Raw genomic sequence first — 16,282 nt, forward strand, 5'->3', positions numbered from 1 at the left:
AAAAAAAAGGAAGAAATGGATGCCTATACTTGTAGCTACTCGAGGCTGAGAGCTGAGGATCACAGGTCGAAGCCAGCCTGGGCTGGAAAGTCTGTGAGACTCATCTTTAAGGAACCAACAACATTCCAGAAGGGGAGCTGTGCTAAACTAGCAGAATGCTAAGCTTGAGCAGAAAAGCTCGGGGCCAGCGCTTAGGCCCTGAGTTCAAGTCCTAGGACTAGTACATGCACGTGTGTGAACACACACACATACACACAGTTTGCTTAGAAAAACAGAAGTGGTATAAGCAGTGGCTGTGTGGACAAGTCATTGCTTCTGTGGGAAGCAGAGAGGGCACCCCGGGGCCGGCCATCTCCTCTTCCCTGGGAACAAAGGGAGCTGCAAGCCGCAGGAGCACCTATGGAGGAAGTTGGGGAGCAGCCTGTGTTGGTGGGGGCGGAAACCTTTCTTGACCACCCTCCTATTCTAGAAGCCCTTTCTCTCATGCCAGGGGAACAAAGACGCCGTGCATACCTCTGCTGTACCCCCAAATACTTGGATCTATTTTCTTCGGGCCCTCAGGTTCTACCTCATGCTTCAGCCCCATTCTCTATCATAGATGTTTCCTCTGGGACCGTGCTGGAAGTCCCACCACACACCTGTGTGAAAGTCTGAGGTCTCTCCCCCAGCCCCTGGACACCAGGGTCAAACCATTTGATCCCCGCACCCTGGATCTACCCCGCATCTAGACAGAGCCACCCGAGGGCATGGCTTACACACTGTACCAATGACACACAAGGATTACGCCTATAATCCTGGCTCCTGAGGTAGCTGAGAGATGAGGATTCCAGAGACTTTTAGTTCCAATGAACCAGAAAAAAAGGCAAAAGTGTAGGTGTGACTCAAGTGGTAGAGCACCTGCCTTGAGCACAAAAGATGAGCAAGAGTGTGAGGCCCTGAGTTCATATCCCACTACTGTCACGATCAGTATGTAGCTAGGAGAAAGAGACAGAGATAGAGACAGAGACAGAGAGACAGAGACATAGACAGAGAGACAGAGACAGAGAGACAGAAACAGAGACAGAGACAGAGAGACAGAGAGAGAGACAGAGATAGAGAGACAGAGAAACAGAGGCAGAAAGACAGAGACAGAGAGAGAGAGACAGAAAGACAGAGGCTGAGACAGAGACAGAGACAGAGAGACAGAGGCAAAAAGACAGAGACAGAGAGATAGAGACAGAGAGAGACAGAGAGACAGAGGTTGAGACAGAGACAGAGACAGAGAGACAGAGGCAAAAAGACAGAGACAGAGAGATAGAGACAGAGAGAGACAGAGAGACAGAGACAGACGCTGAGACAGAGACAGAGGCTGAGACAGAGACAGAGACAGAGAGATAGACAGAGACAGAGAGACAGAGAGATAGAGACAGAGACAGAGAGAGGCAGTAATGTAAGTCTATATTTTCAGGCTTCTTCCTTCCATGGCTCCTTTCTCTTTCCCATGTTTCTGAAGCAGTCTTACATTGGTGTCAACGACTCTCCCCCATAGGCCAAAGAGAGAGAGCTGGTGAAGGACAGAGAAAGGAGGTGGATTCAGGGCAGCCGGGGGCCGACAGCGCCTGAGGACGTCTTCAGCGTCTTCAGGGTGCAGACACGGGCTTCAGGTTCAACAGGGAGAATTGGGGGTGGGGTGGGGGGACTGGGTGGGAAAGGTCTGCAGAGTGACCATCGCAGTCTTTGATGCAGCCTTTGTCCTGGGAGGAGATCTGTGGGATCGCTGTCCTTGATTCCCAGGATGGAGCAGGAGCTAGGTGAGCTCCTGAGTTTGGGCTGTTTGCTTTGAGATGCTCAGGAGGCATGGCTTGTAAGGGGAAGTTTGCCTGCCACAGGAGATGCTGCTCCTAGAATTTTGTGTAGCTTGTGAAATAGCAAAGGGGCTGCAGCAGAGGTCATCTCAGATCGCAGGAGGCAGGTACGAAGTCGGGGGCCTTCTAGTTAACTCAGGCCCCAGCAAGGGCATCTCTTAGGTTTTCCTCTGATATTTCTGCATGTTTTTTTGCTTTTTGGGGGGGGAGGGGGGAAGGATGTATACTGGTTTCCTCCGATGTGAGCCATGTCTCTTGTCAGCAGCAAAGGCAAGAGTGAGCCCAATGAAAGTCAGAACCCGCAGAGGAGCCGCAGGCCACCATGAGCCCAGTGAAGCAGCTGTCAAGCCAGCTGGCCGAGCTCAAGGAGCAGGGGTGGAGTGAGTGAGGGGCTTGGGCACCAGGGACCGAGCCTCCCGTGGGGGCCGGGCCTCCGGTGGGGGCCGGGCCTCTGGTGGGGAGCCAGGGAGAGGAGACTCCCCCACCTTGCACCAGGGGCCCGGGAGGTCCAGGAGGCTTGATGGCATCTCTGAGGATTCTAAGTTACACCAAAGAAACCACCGGTGGCTCACCCTGAAATCCAGATTATTCAGGAGGCTGAGATTGGAGGATGGAGGTTCTAAGCCTGCCTGTGCAGGAAAGTCTGTGAGACTCTTATCTCCAGTTAATCTCACAAAAACAAAGCCAGACGTGGAGCTGTGGCTCGGGTGGTAGAGCGCTAGTCTTCAGCACAAAAGCTCAGTGGCGGCGCTCAGACCCTGAATGCCCTGTGTCTTTTCCTCCCCAGATGACAGAACAAAGGGAGAACAAGCAGAGGCTTCCTGGGCTGCCACATCCCCACGGGAGCCGTCCCTTGTCCCCACGCTGAACGCAGGGGGACAGCGTGACTGGCCTCTCTCATTGGGGTCCTTTCTCCTCTCTGAAAAGAAGACTTGAAAGGAGGAGCTGAACGGTGCCTATTGTTTACAAAGTGGCTGAGCTCCAAGAACGACTGGTAACTGTCTTTTTATGGTGGAGAAGCAGCAGCCAAAAAGACAAGCAGCTTGAACACAGCTCACGCGCTCAGTGCAAGTGGGGGCCACCTGCTCCCAGGGCCATGGAGGGTGGAGGAGCCAAGCGGCCGAAGGCTCGGGGATGGCAGAAACACTGTCTGCTGGATCCACGGGTGACATCTCGACTGAACTACAGACAGCACTGCGTGGCTGGAATTTCTTTCTTTTCATCGTGGTCTGAGGAAGAAACTTTGGTGGCCACGTTTTGCTAAGGCAAATCACTGGATGGCTTCAAAAGGAGACTCTTGGAGAAAGGGTTCAGCTGGCCAGGTGCTGGTGGCTCACGCCTGAATCTCAGCTGGAATATGACGGCTTTTGTCCGAATATCAATGAATTGTTAGAGCTCAGCACAAAAGGAGATCTTCATGTAACTTGTTAAGAATGGGTTTTAAGGCAGGTTCAGGTGAAGACTGCAAAAGACTTGCAGGAAAGAGGCTACTAATAATCCCCAGGCAAGAATTCTAAAAGAGTGTGTATCTATTAAAATATACTGAAGCTGGACCTTGTGGCCCATCCCAAAATCCCTATTTCACAGTGGACTGAGATCTAACTATCATAGTCCAAAGCCAGCACAAGCAAGAAAGTCCATGAGATTCTCATCCTCAGGGAACTGGCAAAATGCTAGGAGTCAGGCTGTGGCTTAATTGATAGATAGAGGGCCAATCTTGAGGGAAAATGCTCAGCAACAGTGCCCAGGCTTTGAGTTTGGTCCCTAATACTAACACACAAAAATGTATATATATTATATTAAGATTAATTATTGGGAATGTTTCAAGATGACCTGGAATATTGAAAAGTTAGGATGGTGGACTTCCTTGTCTGGTTTTTTTTTTTTTTTTTTTTGGTTCAGTCCTGAGCCTTGAACTCTGGGCCTGGGTGCTGTCCCTCAGCTCTTCAGCTCCAGGCAAGTGCTCTACCACTTGAGCTACAGTGCCACATCCGATTTTCTGGTGGTTAATTGAAGATAAGAGTCTCACAGACTTTCCTGCCCAAGCTGGCTTTGAACTGTGTGATCCTCAGGTCTTAGCCTCCTGAGTAGCTAGGATGACAGGCATGAGCCACCAGCGTCCGCCTGAGTAGCTAGGATGACAGGCATGAGCCACCAGCGTCCGGCTTTTCCTTGCCTTTTATAAGCATGGAATAAATACAATTTGACTCATGATCATTGTGCTTAAGTTTTTATTTATCTTCCTGTGGTTCAGGGCAAAGGAATGCAAGAAATTCATTAACTTCACAAGAAAAGGCAGCATTGCAATTGAATATCTAAAAACATTCAAAATGGCCACTGATGGCACACACCCATAACCCGAGCTACTCAGAAGGCTGAGATCTGAGGATTGAGGTTCAAAGCAGCCTTAGCAGAAAAGTCCATGGGATTCTCATCTCCAATGAACCACCAAGAGCCACGAGTAGAGCTATGGCTCCAGTGGTAGAACATCGGCCTTTAGTATAAAAAGCTAAGGGCAGCACCTAAATGCTGTTCATGTCCAGTACACGTGTGATGTGTGCACATGCATGCTCTCTCTCTCATACATACACTATATATATATATATATGTATATATATACATATATATATTCAGAAAGATCCTAGTCTTGTCCTCAAATTGTCTTTAGTTGATTCAGGCAACGAGAGCTTGGTAAGGGAGAAATATCCTGGCACAGTGGGATTATTTGGAAGATGAGCATATTATTATAATGCGAGAATATTAAAGAAAGGCTTTGTGGGCAGAGACCATGGCTATTGACACTCAGAGTGGCTGTACACACTGCCCCTGCAGTGGTCTCCATACTCTCCGTTACTGCCCCAGAGTGCTGGGCGGATTTTGCTGTGAAAACCGTCAAGCTTTTGAGTTGTTTGGCTGTTGTTTTGAGAGCTCAGGAGAGAGGTGCCCAACGACACAGACAGAGCAGACAGGCCAGGGAGACCTTCCTATGTGAGCATCCAGCCTACCTGAGCAGCTCGAATTACAGGCATGAGCCCCTATGCCTGGCTAGATTGCATAGTCTCATTAGTTGGTTCTGATAGATTATAACCAATTACCTGCCATAATAACTTCTAAAGAGAAGTTATTGAATGTTAAAAGGCTTTGGTGCCCACAAGTTCTCCACAGACACTAGTTCTCGTGTTTGTCCACAGTACAGCTCACAGGTGCCCTTCAGTGACTCTCCCCTCCCCACTTCCAGCCTGTAGTAATTTACCAATATTGATCACAATGAAATACTGTGAGCTTCATGTACATCAACTCTCCAACGTGACACAGGATCAGGTGTTTATATTTACATCCTTGTATTTATAAAACCTAAACAAGATGGGCCATATGCCATTGGTTCACACCTGCAATCCTAGCTACTCAAGGGGCTGAGATCTGAGGATTGTGGTTCAGATCCAGCCCAGGCACGAAAGACCGTGGAGACTCCTTTCTCTAAGTAACTATCAAAAACCCAGAAGTGAGCTGGGCACCACTGGCTCATGCCTGTAATCCTAGCTACTCAGGAGGCTGAGATCTGAGGATCACGGTTCAAAGCCAACTTGGCCACGAAAGTCCTTCCAATGAACCACTCAAAAAATGGAAGTGGAGCTGTGGCTCAAGTGGTAACATGTGCTTGAGCACAAAAAGGCTCAGGAACAGCTCCCAATCCCTGAGTTCAAGCCCCACAACCGATTACACCAAAACAAAACAAAAAGCCAGAAGTGGAGGGAGCTATGTCTCAAATGGTAGAGTGCTAGTTAATTGAAAGTGTTCTCAGGAATAGTGTCCAGGCCCTGAGTTCAAGCCTCAGGAGTAGCACCCAAACAACCCCCCCCCCCCCCCCGCTTCGCAGGGTGAATGGAACATAATTATGATAACTGATATTACTGAAAATCAGTTTATCAACTATAAATGAATGGATGTTTTCAGATTGTTCGGCCTGACCGGACCATGGAGCAGATAGTTTTCCCTGTGCCCAGCATCTGTGAATTCCTCACGCGAGAGTCCAAGTCCCGCGTGTTCAACACGACAGAGCGGGATGAGCAAGGAAGCAAGGTGAACGACTTCTTCCAGCAAACGGAGGATCTCTACAACGAGATGAAGTGGCAGAAGAAAATCAGGAGTGAGTGTACTCATCCAGCTGAAGCCATGGGTTTGTGCGTAAATGGTAGTAGCTCAGCACATTAGATACATGACAGCAAGCCATGTAAACCTGTGTGTTTTCTAGAGTTTGAACCCTGGGCCTGGGCGCTGTCTCTGAGCTTCTTGTGCTCAAGCCTAGTGCTCTGTCACTTGAACCACGGCTCTACTCCCAGCTTTTTGCTGGCTCATTGGAGCTAAGAGTCTCCCAGACCTTTTTGCCACACTGGGTGTATCCTGTGGCCCTCGGATCTCAGCCCCAAGTGGCTGGGATGACAGGCGCGACACAGAGCCCAGATGTGAATTCTTCCAAACCCACCAGGTTGTTGGCAAACTGTTACAATTGGAAGTGGACAAACATCATAAATCAGCAGCTCCCGGCAAGCAGTTCTGTGCTCCAGTGCTGAGACTCAGATTTCCATGAGAATTTGTGTTATAGGAATTTTTTTTCAGTTGAAAGTATTTTTTTAATTTTGCCAGGCGCTGGTGGCTCCCGCCTGTCATCCTCGCTACTCAGGAGGCTGAGACCTGAGGGTCGCAGTTCAAAGCCAGCCCTGGCAGGAAAGTCTGTGAGACTCTTATCTCCAGTAAACCACTAGAAAACCACAAAAACCAGTGGTGCTGTGGCTCAAGTGGTAAAGCACTCACCTTGAGCTGAAGATCTGAGGGACAGCACCCAGGCCCAGAGTTCAAGCCCCTGACCAACAACAACAAAAAATTAATGTTACTGTCAAGGTGATGTACAGAGGGATCACTGTTATGTAAGGCAATGAGTCCATTTCTTGCCAAACATTGTTACCCCCCCCCTCATTTTTCTCCCCCTCCCCCCTCCCCCACGGAGTCTCTTCCTGTTACAGGAATTCTTATGAGCAGCTCACCTTTGCTAGTAATTTCTGTCTTTAAAGCATGGGATTACAGCCAGTTTAGAGGTCATGTTACCATGGATACAGGGACACCATTTTACTAAAAGGAGTCATAGGCAGCTGCTAAACTGGGTCCTCATTAGCTCTGGGGACACATAAGAGGAAATTACTATAGAAGTATCTTTTCTGAGTCTGGCACTGGTGGCTCATGACTATAATTTCAGCTACTCAGGAGTCTGAGACCTGAGGATCATGGTTTGGTGCCAGCCTGGGCAGAAAAGTTCAGGAGACTCCTACCTCCAATTAATTAGCAAAAAAGCTGGAAGTGGTGTTGTAGCTCAATGTAGAGCACCAGCCTTGAGCAAGAAAACCTCAGGGACAGAGCCCAGGTAGGCCCTGAATTCAAGCCCTACTATCCATCCCCCAAAATAAATAAATAAAAGTAAACAACAGCCAGAAAAGTGGACATAGGATTAAGAAGGAGTCAGATAGAAAAGCAATACAAAAGTTATTATTATTATTATTATTACTTTGGTCAGTTGTGGGGTTTGAACTCAGGGCCTGGATGCTGTCCCTGAGCTCTTTTTGCTCAAGGCTAGTGCTCTACTACTTTGAGCCACAGTGTCACTTTCAGTTTTCTGGTGGTTCACTGGAGATAGGAGTCTCACGGACTTTCCTGTCTGGGTTCAAACCAGGATCCTCAGATCTCAACCTCTTGAGTAGCTAGGATCACAGGTGTGAGCCACTGGTGCCTGGCAGAAGTGATTAATTTTAAGAAACTTTCCTACGTAAGCCACCGTTGATGTTCCTGGAAGTGTTTTCTTACAGTGCATGAAGCTGCATTCAGTACACCATGAGTTGAAATGAAAGTTTCTTTTCTGTCCTGGCCCCGCCCTGGCTGTTTCTCAGGTAACCCCACCCTGTTCTGGTTCTCGAGGCACATCTCCCTGTGGGGAAGCATTTCCTTCAACCTGGCCGTGTTCATCAATCTCGCTGTCGCCCTGTTCTACCCATTTGGAGATGATGGAGATGAAGGTAAGAGCTCACCCTTCCTCACAGGATGCATAGCACAGTGTTCTAAAGCAATCCTGAAATTACACAGAGCGTCCAGACGAGAGACTTCCGTTTGTGTGTGTGTGTGTGCGCATGTGCATGTGCGTGCGTGTGTGCGTGTGTGTGCACCAATAGTAGGACTTGAACTCACAGCCTTGCTCTCTTGCTTGTCTTTTTCACTTGAGGCTGGTTCTCTACCACTTGAGCCACACCTCCAAGTTTTGCTTTTTGCTAGTTCATTGGAGGTAAGAGTATTATTTACTTATATCCTCAGCCTGGCTTTGAACTGTAATCCTAAAACCTCAGCTTCCTGAGAAACTTACTGGCATGAGCTACCTGTGCTTAGCTGAGAGATTTTTGTTTTTTAATAATTGTATTCTAGTTAATAAACTGTGTGAGCAATAATGGAAATAGATTGTTGCCATTTGACAAATACCACAGTTGTCAGACTCATCAACAGATACTAAAATAATGGTTGATCACATAATGAAAAACATGAAGAGATTGACTGTAGTCTTAAAGCATCTCCTCACAATATATTTACCTATTAAGAAAAGGACAAGGAGTAGTTTTGAAATAGAGAAATTGCTTTAATGAAGTAATCATTGAATCCTGATACATAGCTCTAGCCAGGACTCTGCCAAAAAAATTTGGCGTAATTTCAATTTGGGAAATTTCAGACAGACCCCAAATGTGTCATTCTACAAGATAGTAGAAGAGTGTTTTTCAAATTTATGAAACATATGAAAGCCAAAGATGAGATAAATGCCTAAATTAAGAGAAACTAGCCGGGTGCCAGTAGCTTATGCCTATAATCCCAGCTACTCAGGAGACTGAGATCTAAGAATTGTGGTTCAAAGACAGCCTGAGCAAGAGAGTCTGTAAGACTCTTCTCTCCAATGAAGCACTAAAAAGCTGCAAGTGAAACTGTGGCTCAAAATGGTAGAGTGCTAGCCTTGTCACAGAGGCTCAGAGACAGTGCCCAGGCTCTGAGTTCAAGCCTCAGGATTGACATATACACACACACAAAGAAATAATATGGTACATCCTGAATCAATAACCAGTAAAAGATCTCAGATGAACACACAGACTTTAATCTCTTTTTCTCAAAGTCATCTAGCCCAGTATGGAATGGGCTGGCACAGGGTTTGGGCTGTGTGTGTTTCCTCCAGGTGTGTTTTCCAGCCTGCTAACCTTTAGAGCTACTGAGAATTTCTTGGCAAATTGTGAAAACCAGAGGGGCGGGAAGTCCTGCCCCATGCCGATGTCACCACCATCCATGCTGGCCGCTGGGGGGGGGGGGGGAGACACCTGATATATTTAGGCTGCTTGCTCCGGGGAGGGATACAGAGAGAAAGACACACCACAAGAGGCTGCAAGAGAGGGGCCTCCCAGAGTGGTGCAGCCAGGCGGAGAGGCCTGAGGCCTGTGAAGAACCAAGAGGCCCGTGGAGAAGCCTGTGGAGACCGGAGAGGCCTGCGGAGAAGCCTGTGGAGAGTGGAGAGGCCTGTAGAGAGGAGAGAGGCCTGTGGAGAGGAGAGAGACCTGTGGAGAGGAGAGAGGCTTGTGGAGAGAAGAGAGACCTGTGGAGAGGAGAGAGACCTGTGGAGAGGAGAGAGGCCTGTGGAGAGCAGAGAGGCCTGTGGAGAGCAGAGAGGCCTGTGGAGAGGAGAGAGGCCTGTGGAGAGGAGAGAGGCCTGTGGAGAGCAGAGAGACCTGTGGAGAGGAGAGAGGCCTATGGAGAGGAGAGAGACCTGTGGAGAGGAGAGAGGCCTGTGGAGAGCAGAGAGGCCTGTGGAGAGCAGAGAGGCCTGTGGAGACCAGAGAGGCCTGTGGAGAACAGAGAGAGGCCTGTGGAGAGGAGAGAGACCTGTGGAGAGGAGAGAGGCCTGTGGAGAGGAGTGAGGCCTGTGGAGAGGAGAGAGGCCTGTGGAGAGCAGAGAGACCTGTGGAGAGCAGAGAGGCCTGTGGAGAGCAGAGAGGCCTGTGGAGAGGAGAGGGGCCTGTGGAGAGGAGAGAGGCCTGTGGAGAGCAGAGAGGCCTGTGGAGAGGAGAGAGACCTGTGGAGAGGAGAGAGGCCTGTGGAGAGCAGAGAGGCCTGTGGAGAGGAGAGAGGCCTGTGGAGAGCAGAGAGACCTGTGGAGAGGAGAGAGGCCTGTGGAGAGAAGAGAGACCTGTGGAGAGGAGAGAGACCTGTGGAGAGGAGAGAGGCCTGTGGAGAGCAGAGAGGCCTGTGGAGAGCAGAGAGGCCTGTGGAGACCAGAGAGGCCTGAGAGCAGAGAGAGGCCTGTGGAGAGGAGAGAGACCTGTGGAGAGGAGAGAGACCTGTGGAGAGCAGAGAGACCTGTGGAGAGGAGAGAGGCCTGTGGAGAGCAGAGAGGCCTGTGGAGAGCAGAGAGGCCTGTGGAGAGCAGAGAGGCCTGTGGAGAGGAGAGAGACCTATGCGGTCTGCGGGAAAAGGAAGGAGGAAAAGTGAAGAAAGTTAAACCTGCCTCCTTTTGGAGGTTGCAGTTGCTTCTAGTTCTGAGGTAGCCCAGTTGCAGACCGACTAATAAGAACTCCTTTGTCACCTTTAACCGTGCCTCTGGGGATTTTCTTGCTCCCAGGTCATTACAACAGATACCTGGTTCATTCTTGGCTTAGAATATTAACGAAAGAGTAGTATCCACCTTCAGGAGCTTGCTATTGAGCAGAATTCGAAAGGAGTTTGTAAAGAACCGAGGCCAGCCAGCAGGGCCCCTCTGTCTTGGACGGATGGGTCTAGACTGTCTTGCTCATTCCTGCCAGGCTGATTCAGCTGCGGTGGATGCTGGAAGTGTCCTGGAGGTCTCCTCAGGAGTTGAAGATTGCCATGGCCACTGTGTTCCAGCCTGGATTTCCCCTGGCACAAGCAGAGTCAGAGATGGGACAAACAACCCAAGATAGCGAATGGTTTTGAGAGAGAGAGACAGAGACAGGGAGAGACAGGGAGAGAGAAAGAGACAGAGAAACTCTTCACAGTTTGTGTGAGAGCAAGTGAGTTCTTGGGAGAGACTTGAATTCACTGGTGTCCTCAGGGCCACAGTGTGCTGGCCCAGGTGAGGCCCTGCTCAGGGAAGCACGGGAAGCCGCCTGTGTCCTCACAGAGCTCCGGGTCTCCTTACAGGATGACGGAGGGAGCAGAGCCGCGGCCAGAACCCAACGTCCTCCTGCCGGCCGCTGCAGATGTCACTGAACCACACCGCCTTCTGGGTCTGGGTCTGGGTTTCCGTCTGGGGTTTGAACTCTGGGCTTGGGTTCTTTCCCCGAGCTTGTTTTTATTTTTTAACTTGTTATTATTAAGGTGATGTGTAGGAGGCTGAAGGTGACAGGCCAGGTCATGAATACGTTTCTTTTTGGAGTGTCCCCCTTCCCTTGCTCTCTCCCAGTTTTTCCCTCCCGTCTCCACCCATCAATTGCAGAGTTCATTTTCCAAATGGTGTCCAGTGAGGACCACGGCTGCATTTCTTCACCCTTCAGGCCTCCACGCTTTCATGCTCAAGGCTGGTGCTCCCCCACCTAAGCCACAGCGCCACATTAGAAATAAGCATCTCACAGACTTTCCTGCCTGGGCTGGCTTTGAACTGTGATCCTCAGATTTTGGCCTCCTGAGTAGCTGCAATTATAGGTGTGAGCCACCAGTGCTTGGCTTATCCTATTTTTTAAGCAAGAAAATGTGTGTGTGTGTGTATGTGTGTGTGTGCATGTCTGTGTCTGTGTGTCTGTGCATGCGTGTGTGCTAGTCATTGGGATTATACCCAGGGCCCCAGCACTCCCTTAGCTTTTATATCTCAGGCTGGTGCTCTAGTACTTGAGCTAGACCCTGACTTCTGGCTTTTTGCTGGTTAATTAGAGCTGAGGGTATCCACTGTCCAACCTGGCTTTGACCCTTGATCCTCATATCTCATCATCCTGACAACCAGGATTGCACATGTGAAACACCAATGCCTGGCCTACTAGCTAGTCTTTTAAGTTGCCTTGAAATTAGTCACAAACTTTCTGGAAATTTAATAATAAGTAACGCTTTCAAAGACATTTCCTTAGAATATCCACAGTACAGAGGGGTGGTTTTGCTGAATGCTTGCTGGTGGTTCATTCCTATTTCTAGCTGTTCATGAGGCTTAGACATGAGGATCAGGGTTCAAAGCCTGTCCAGGCAGAAAATCCACAAGACTCTTTCATCTCCAATAAACCAGCAAAAAAGCTGGAAGTGGAGGTATGGCTCAAGTGGTAGAGGGCCAAAGTTGAGCAACAAAGCCAAGTAAGAGTTTAAGGCCCTGAGTTCAAGCCCCAGTACTGGCACACACAAAAATACGTAAAAGGAAATGCATTGTTTTGCAAGTTCCATGCTTTACAGTTTGTCTTGCAGTAGCATGGAGAGTACAGACCATTTTTCAGGGTTGTTTTTTTTTTTTTTTCCGGTCAGTCATAGATCTTGAACCCAGGGCTTGGATTCTGTCTTTGAGCTCTTTTGTTCAAGGCTGGTATTCTATCACTTTGAGCCACAGTGCCACTTCTGGTCTTTGGTGGTTCACTGGAGATGAGAGTCTCACGGACTTTCCTGCGCAGGCTGGCTTCCACTGTGATCCTCAGATCTCACAGGTGGGAGCTGCCGGTGCCTGGCCACTTTGCAGTTTTCTTCTCAGTAAAAACTCACTTCTCCCTGCTGCAGGCACACTTTCACCATTGTTCTCGGCCCTTCTTTGGGTAGCTGTTGCGATCTGTACCTCGATGCTGTTCTTCCTCTCCAAGCCCATGGGGCTCCGACCATTTCTCGTGTCCATAATGCTCAGATCCATCTACACAATAGGTCTGGGCCCCACGTTAATCCTTCTCGGCGCTGCGAACGTAAGTACTTTGATGGCTTTGTATCTGTACGGAGTCGACTACAAGTGCATTCGGTGTGTGATGTTCTGCAGCTTTCCTTCATGGATGCAGTGATTTCTGATGTAGGTGAATTTCAGTTCACGAGCACAGCACATAGCACATAGCCTTTGTAACTCATTTCATTTCGAGGGAAGGAAAGGAGGGAAAGGTTAAAAAAAGGTTGATTTAGTCACTAACTGGCATGTGGGCCACGACCCAGTTCAGTCATTACATTCATCTAATGCAATTTTAATCCCTTCTGTATCCCATACCCAGGGCTACTGATTAAAAAGAAACTACACTGAGCCACTGTTCACATCCTGAAGAGGCTTCAAAATCATCTAAGAAAGGTTACATTACATTCAGTAGAATTTTAGAATTGAGTAATTTTCATCAAAGGGCCTATGAGAAAAAGCTGCTGTGTTAAAAAAATATGACATTGGGCTCCTTTCCACGTGAACAAATTCTATAAACAAATAACAGACGGAGATAACTTTTTTAAACCAACATTTGTAATATGAGGATAAGGCTGAGCATTTTGAAGCTTTCCTTAGGTAAGTTTAGCATGAGTGAGCTAATGTGCTATTTCAAAATACAAGTAGGGCCTGGTGTTGTGGCTCACACCTCTAATCCTAGCTACCCAGGAGGCTGAGATCTGAGGATTTTGGTTAGAAGCCAGCCCAGGCAGGAAAGTCCATGAGATTCTTATCTCCAATAAACTACTCAGAAAAAGCTGGAAGTGGCGCTGTGGCTCAAGTGGTAGGACACTAGCCTTGAGCAAAAGAAGCTCGGAGACAGCACCCAGGCCCTGAGTTCAAACCCCAAGAATGACACACAACAACAACAACAACAAAACCAAGTAGGACATTTACAGAAATAATCTCACTTAAGAAATCAAAGTGTAAATGGAGTCTGCATGAAACTGGGGCTTTCTTAGATGAAAAAAACATAAATCGTGAATGGATGAAATAACAAATATGCGATTCTTAAATATTCTTGTCTACTGAATATACCCACAGCACATGAAAGTCTTAACTTGTTTTTAAACTTTTTTTAACCTTTTTTAAAGTGCCAACCTGGCCTTGAACTCAAGGCCTGGGAACTGTCACTCAGGTTTTTGGGTTTTTTGGTTTTTTTTTTTTTGGCTCAAGGCCACTGCTCTACCACTTGAGCTACAGCTCCACTTCTGGTTTTTCTGGTGGCTCATTGGAGATCAGAGTCTCATAGTCTTCGTCCCTGGCTTGCTTTGAACCGTGATCCTCAGATCTCAGCCTGTTGAGTAGCTAGGCCCCTGGCTACAGTTCAGTATTTTTGTATTTTCTTATAATGTTTCAAAAAACTAGAAATAATAAAAATGACAGTTTCCAGCAAAAAAGAATGCTCCAGAAGCCAGATCACCGGGTCTTTGCTGTTGTCAATATGGGAAGTATATTATAAATATAAAGGAGACTCAAGCTGGGCTCTGGTGGCTCCAGCCTATCATCCTGGCTACTTAGGAGGCTAAGTATCTGGGTATCACAGTTCGAAGCCAGCCCAGTTAAGAAACTCTGTGCGACTCTTGATTTCCAGTTAACCAGCAAAAGGCCAGAAGTGGAGGTGTGGCTCAAGTGGTAGAGCACCAGCTAACAAGGAGTCGGCTCTGAGAGGTGAAACCCAGTAATGAAAAATAAGTCTTATCAGTAGAAGGGTTTTTTTTTTTTTTCTGAGACCAGACTCAAACCCAGAATCTGACACTGTTGCTTACTGGCTGGTGCTCTACCCCCTGAGTCATGCCTCCATCCCCAGTAGAAGGTGTTATATCAAATATACTATCCTGTAAAATTCTTGGTGGGGGCTGATTGCTGTATTTATATGTGTGATCCTCTTCCACCAATCTGCACTCTTTTCCACCCTAATTCTTGGCATTTGAATATTTGAATATTTGAAGCGAGCATGAAGTTTGGAAATAAATGGACTAGTTCTGTAATCTTACCAAGCAAGATGTGGTTCAAAGCCAGCCTGGGCAGGAAACTCCCTGAGACTCTTAGCTCAAGAACTGGAAGTGGAGCTGTAGCTTTAGTGGTAGAGAGAGCTATAGCCTTGAATGAAAAAGCTACGGGACAAGCCCCAGTGCTGCCACAAAAACAAAACAAAACAGCCAGGTGGAAACGCTATTATTTGAAGCAAATATTGTTTCTAAAGAGGGAACTAGCCCTCAGTCAGGCTACTGAATGTTACTCCAAGTGAGGAAAATCTTACGTTTGGTCAAGTGAAATAATAGCTTCCTAGACTTGTGCCAGAGATAACAAAACATCCCCTGGGCCTCCATTACTTAATACCGATTTTAAAAAGCACAGGAAACAGAGAATGTGACGCTGCCATTGGAAGTCAATCTGTCTGTTCACTGTTCTCATATTCTTAATATTTGAACCACACATATATAAAGAAATAAAAATACAACATTCTCATGTCTGATGGGGAAAACCAGAAGTGTGTGCAACATTTTTCTTTTGCCCTCTCTTGGGTCTGGATAGAGAGATAACTTTTACTTGGTTCCATGCAGATAATTCAGCCAAAACAAAACTCTGTTCTAATAGAAGGCACACTGATGGAGTTTCTTCTTCCTTCCCCCCGACCTTTTTTGGCCATACCAGGATTTGAACTCAGGGCTTTGCACTTGTTCAGCCAGTGTTCTACCACTTGAGCCATGCTTCCAAGCATTCTCTTTTGGCTGATTACTTTGCAGATGGAATCTAGTGAAGTTTTCTGCCCAGAATGGCCTCAAACCACAATCCTCTAGCTCTCAGCCTCCTGAGTAGCTAGGATTGCAGGCAAAAGCTGCTAGCACCCTCTTCATGCTTCAGAGTTTTAATAAGAAAGACTAAATACGAATGCCTACTAAGCATGGAACACTGAGTTCAGCTGTAAACACTGCAGAAATGAAGAAATGACTATGTGGATATAACCTGTCTTAATGCTCCATGAACACATTGCTACTCTTTTTGTTGTTGTGAGTCATGGGCTTGAACTCAGTCGGGGCCTGAGTGCTGTCCCTGAGCTTTTGAGCTCAAGTGTGGCTCACACTCTGCGACTTTGAGCCACAGCTCTACTTCAGGTTTTCTAAGTGGTTTCTTGGAGATAAGTCTCATAGAGTTCCCTGCCCAAGCTGGCTTCAAACTGCCATCCTCAGACCTCAGCCTCCTCAGCCAGGATTACAGGTATGAGAGTCACCAGGATTACAGGTGTGAAAGCAGCCAGTGCCTGGCGGCTTGGACAGAGAAAAAATACCTTTGTCTAGCCAAATGCTGGCTGATAAGATTCAGTGGTCTAGGTGTAGGGTACTTTGACCAAATAATCATGGCCAATTTTGGACAAATTTGATGAAATACTTGCAGTTTGATATTGTAGAGTTGGTGGGAACACTTGTGTCTCTAAACTTAATGTGATGTGGGTTAATGGAAGTGATTTATGCAATAATTGTGTAATTGTAATATA

At 47.6% G+C, this 16,282-nt stretch overlaps 1 protein-coding gene across 1 annotated transcript in view; it reads left to right on the forward strand.

Moving 5' to 3' along the window:
- Positions 1-16,282, forward strand: part of LOC122100982 (inositol 1,4,5-trisphosphate receptor type 2-like) — a 46,893-nt gene that overhangs the window by 12,703 nt on the left and 17,908 nt on the right. Inside the window, exons 3-6 of the mRNA XM_042671359.1 lie at positions 1,529-1,624; positions 5,799-5,991; positions 7,781-7,906; positions 12,615-12,790. Of these exons, the coding sequence (XP_042527293.1) occupies positions 1,529-1,624; positions 5,799-5,991; positions 7,781-7,906; positions 12,615-12,790 (591 nt within the window). The remainder of the gene's footprint in view (positions 1-1,528; positions 1,625-5,798; positions 5,992-7,780; positions 7,907-12,614; positions 12,791-16,282) is intronic.

Source organism: Dipodomys spectabilis, unplaced genomic scaffold, assembly GCF_019054845.1.
Source record: "Dipodomys spectabilis isolate Male_0828 unplaced genomic scaffold, ASM1905484v1 ptg000613l, whole genome shotgun sequence".
In the NCBI taxonomy this organism is placed as follows: domain Eukaryota; kingdom Metazoa; phylum Chordata; class Mammalia; order Rodentia; family Heteromyidae; genus Dipodomys; species Dipodomys spectabilis.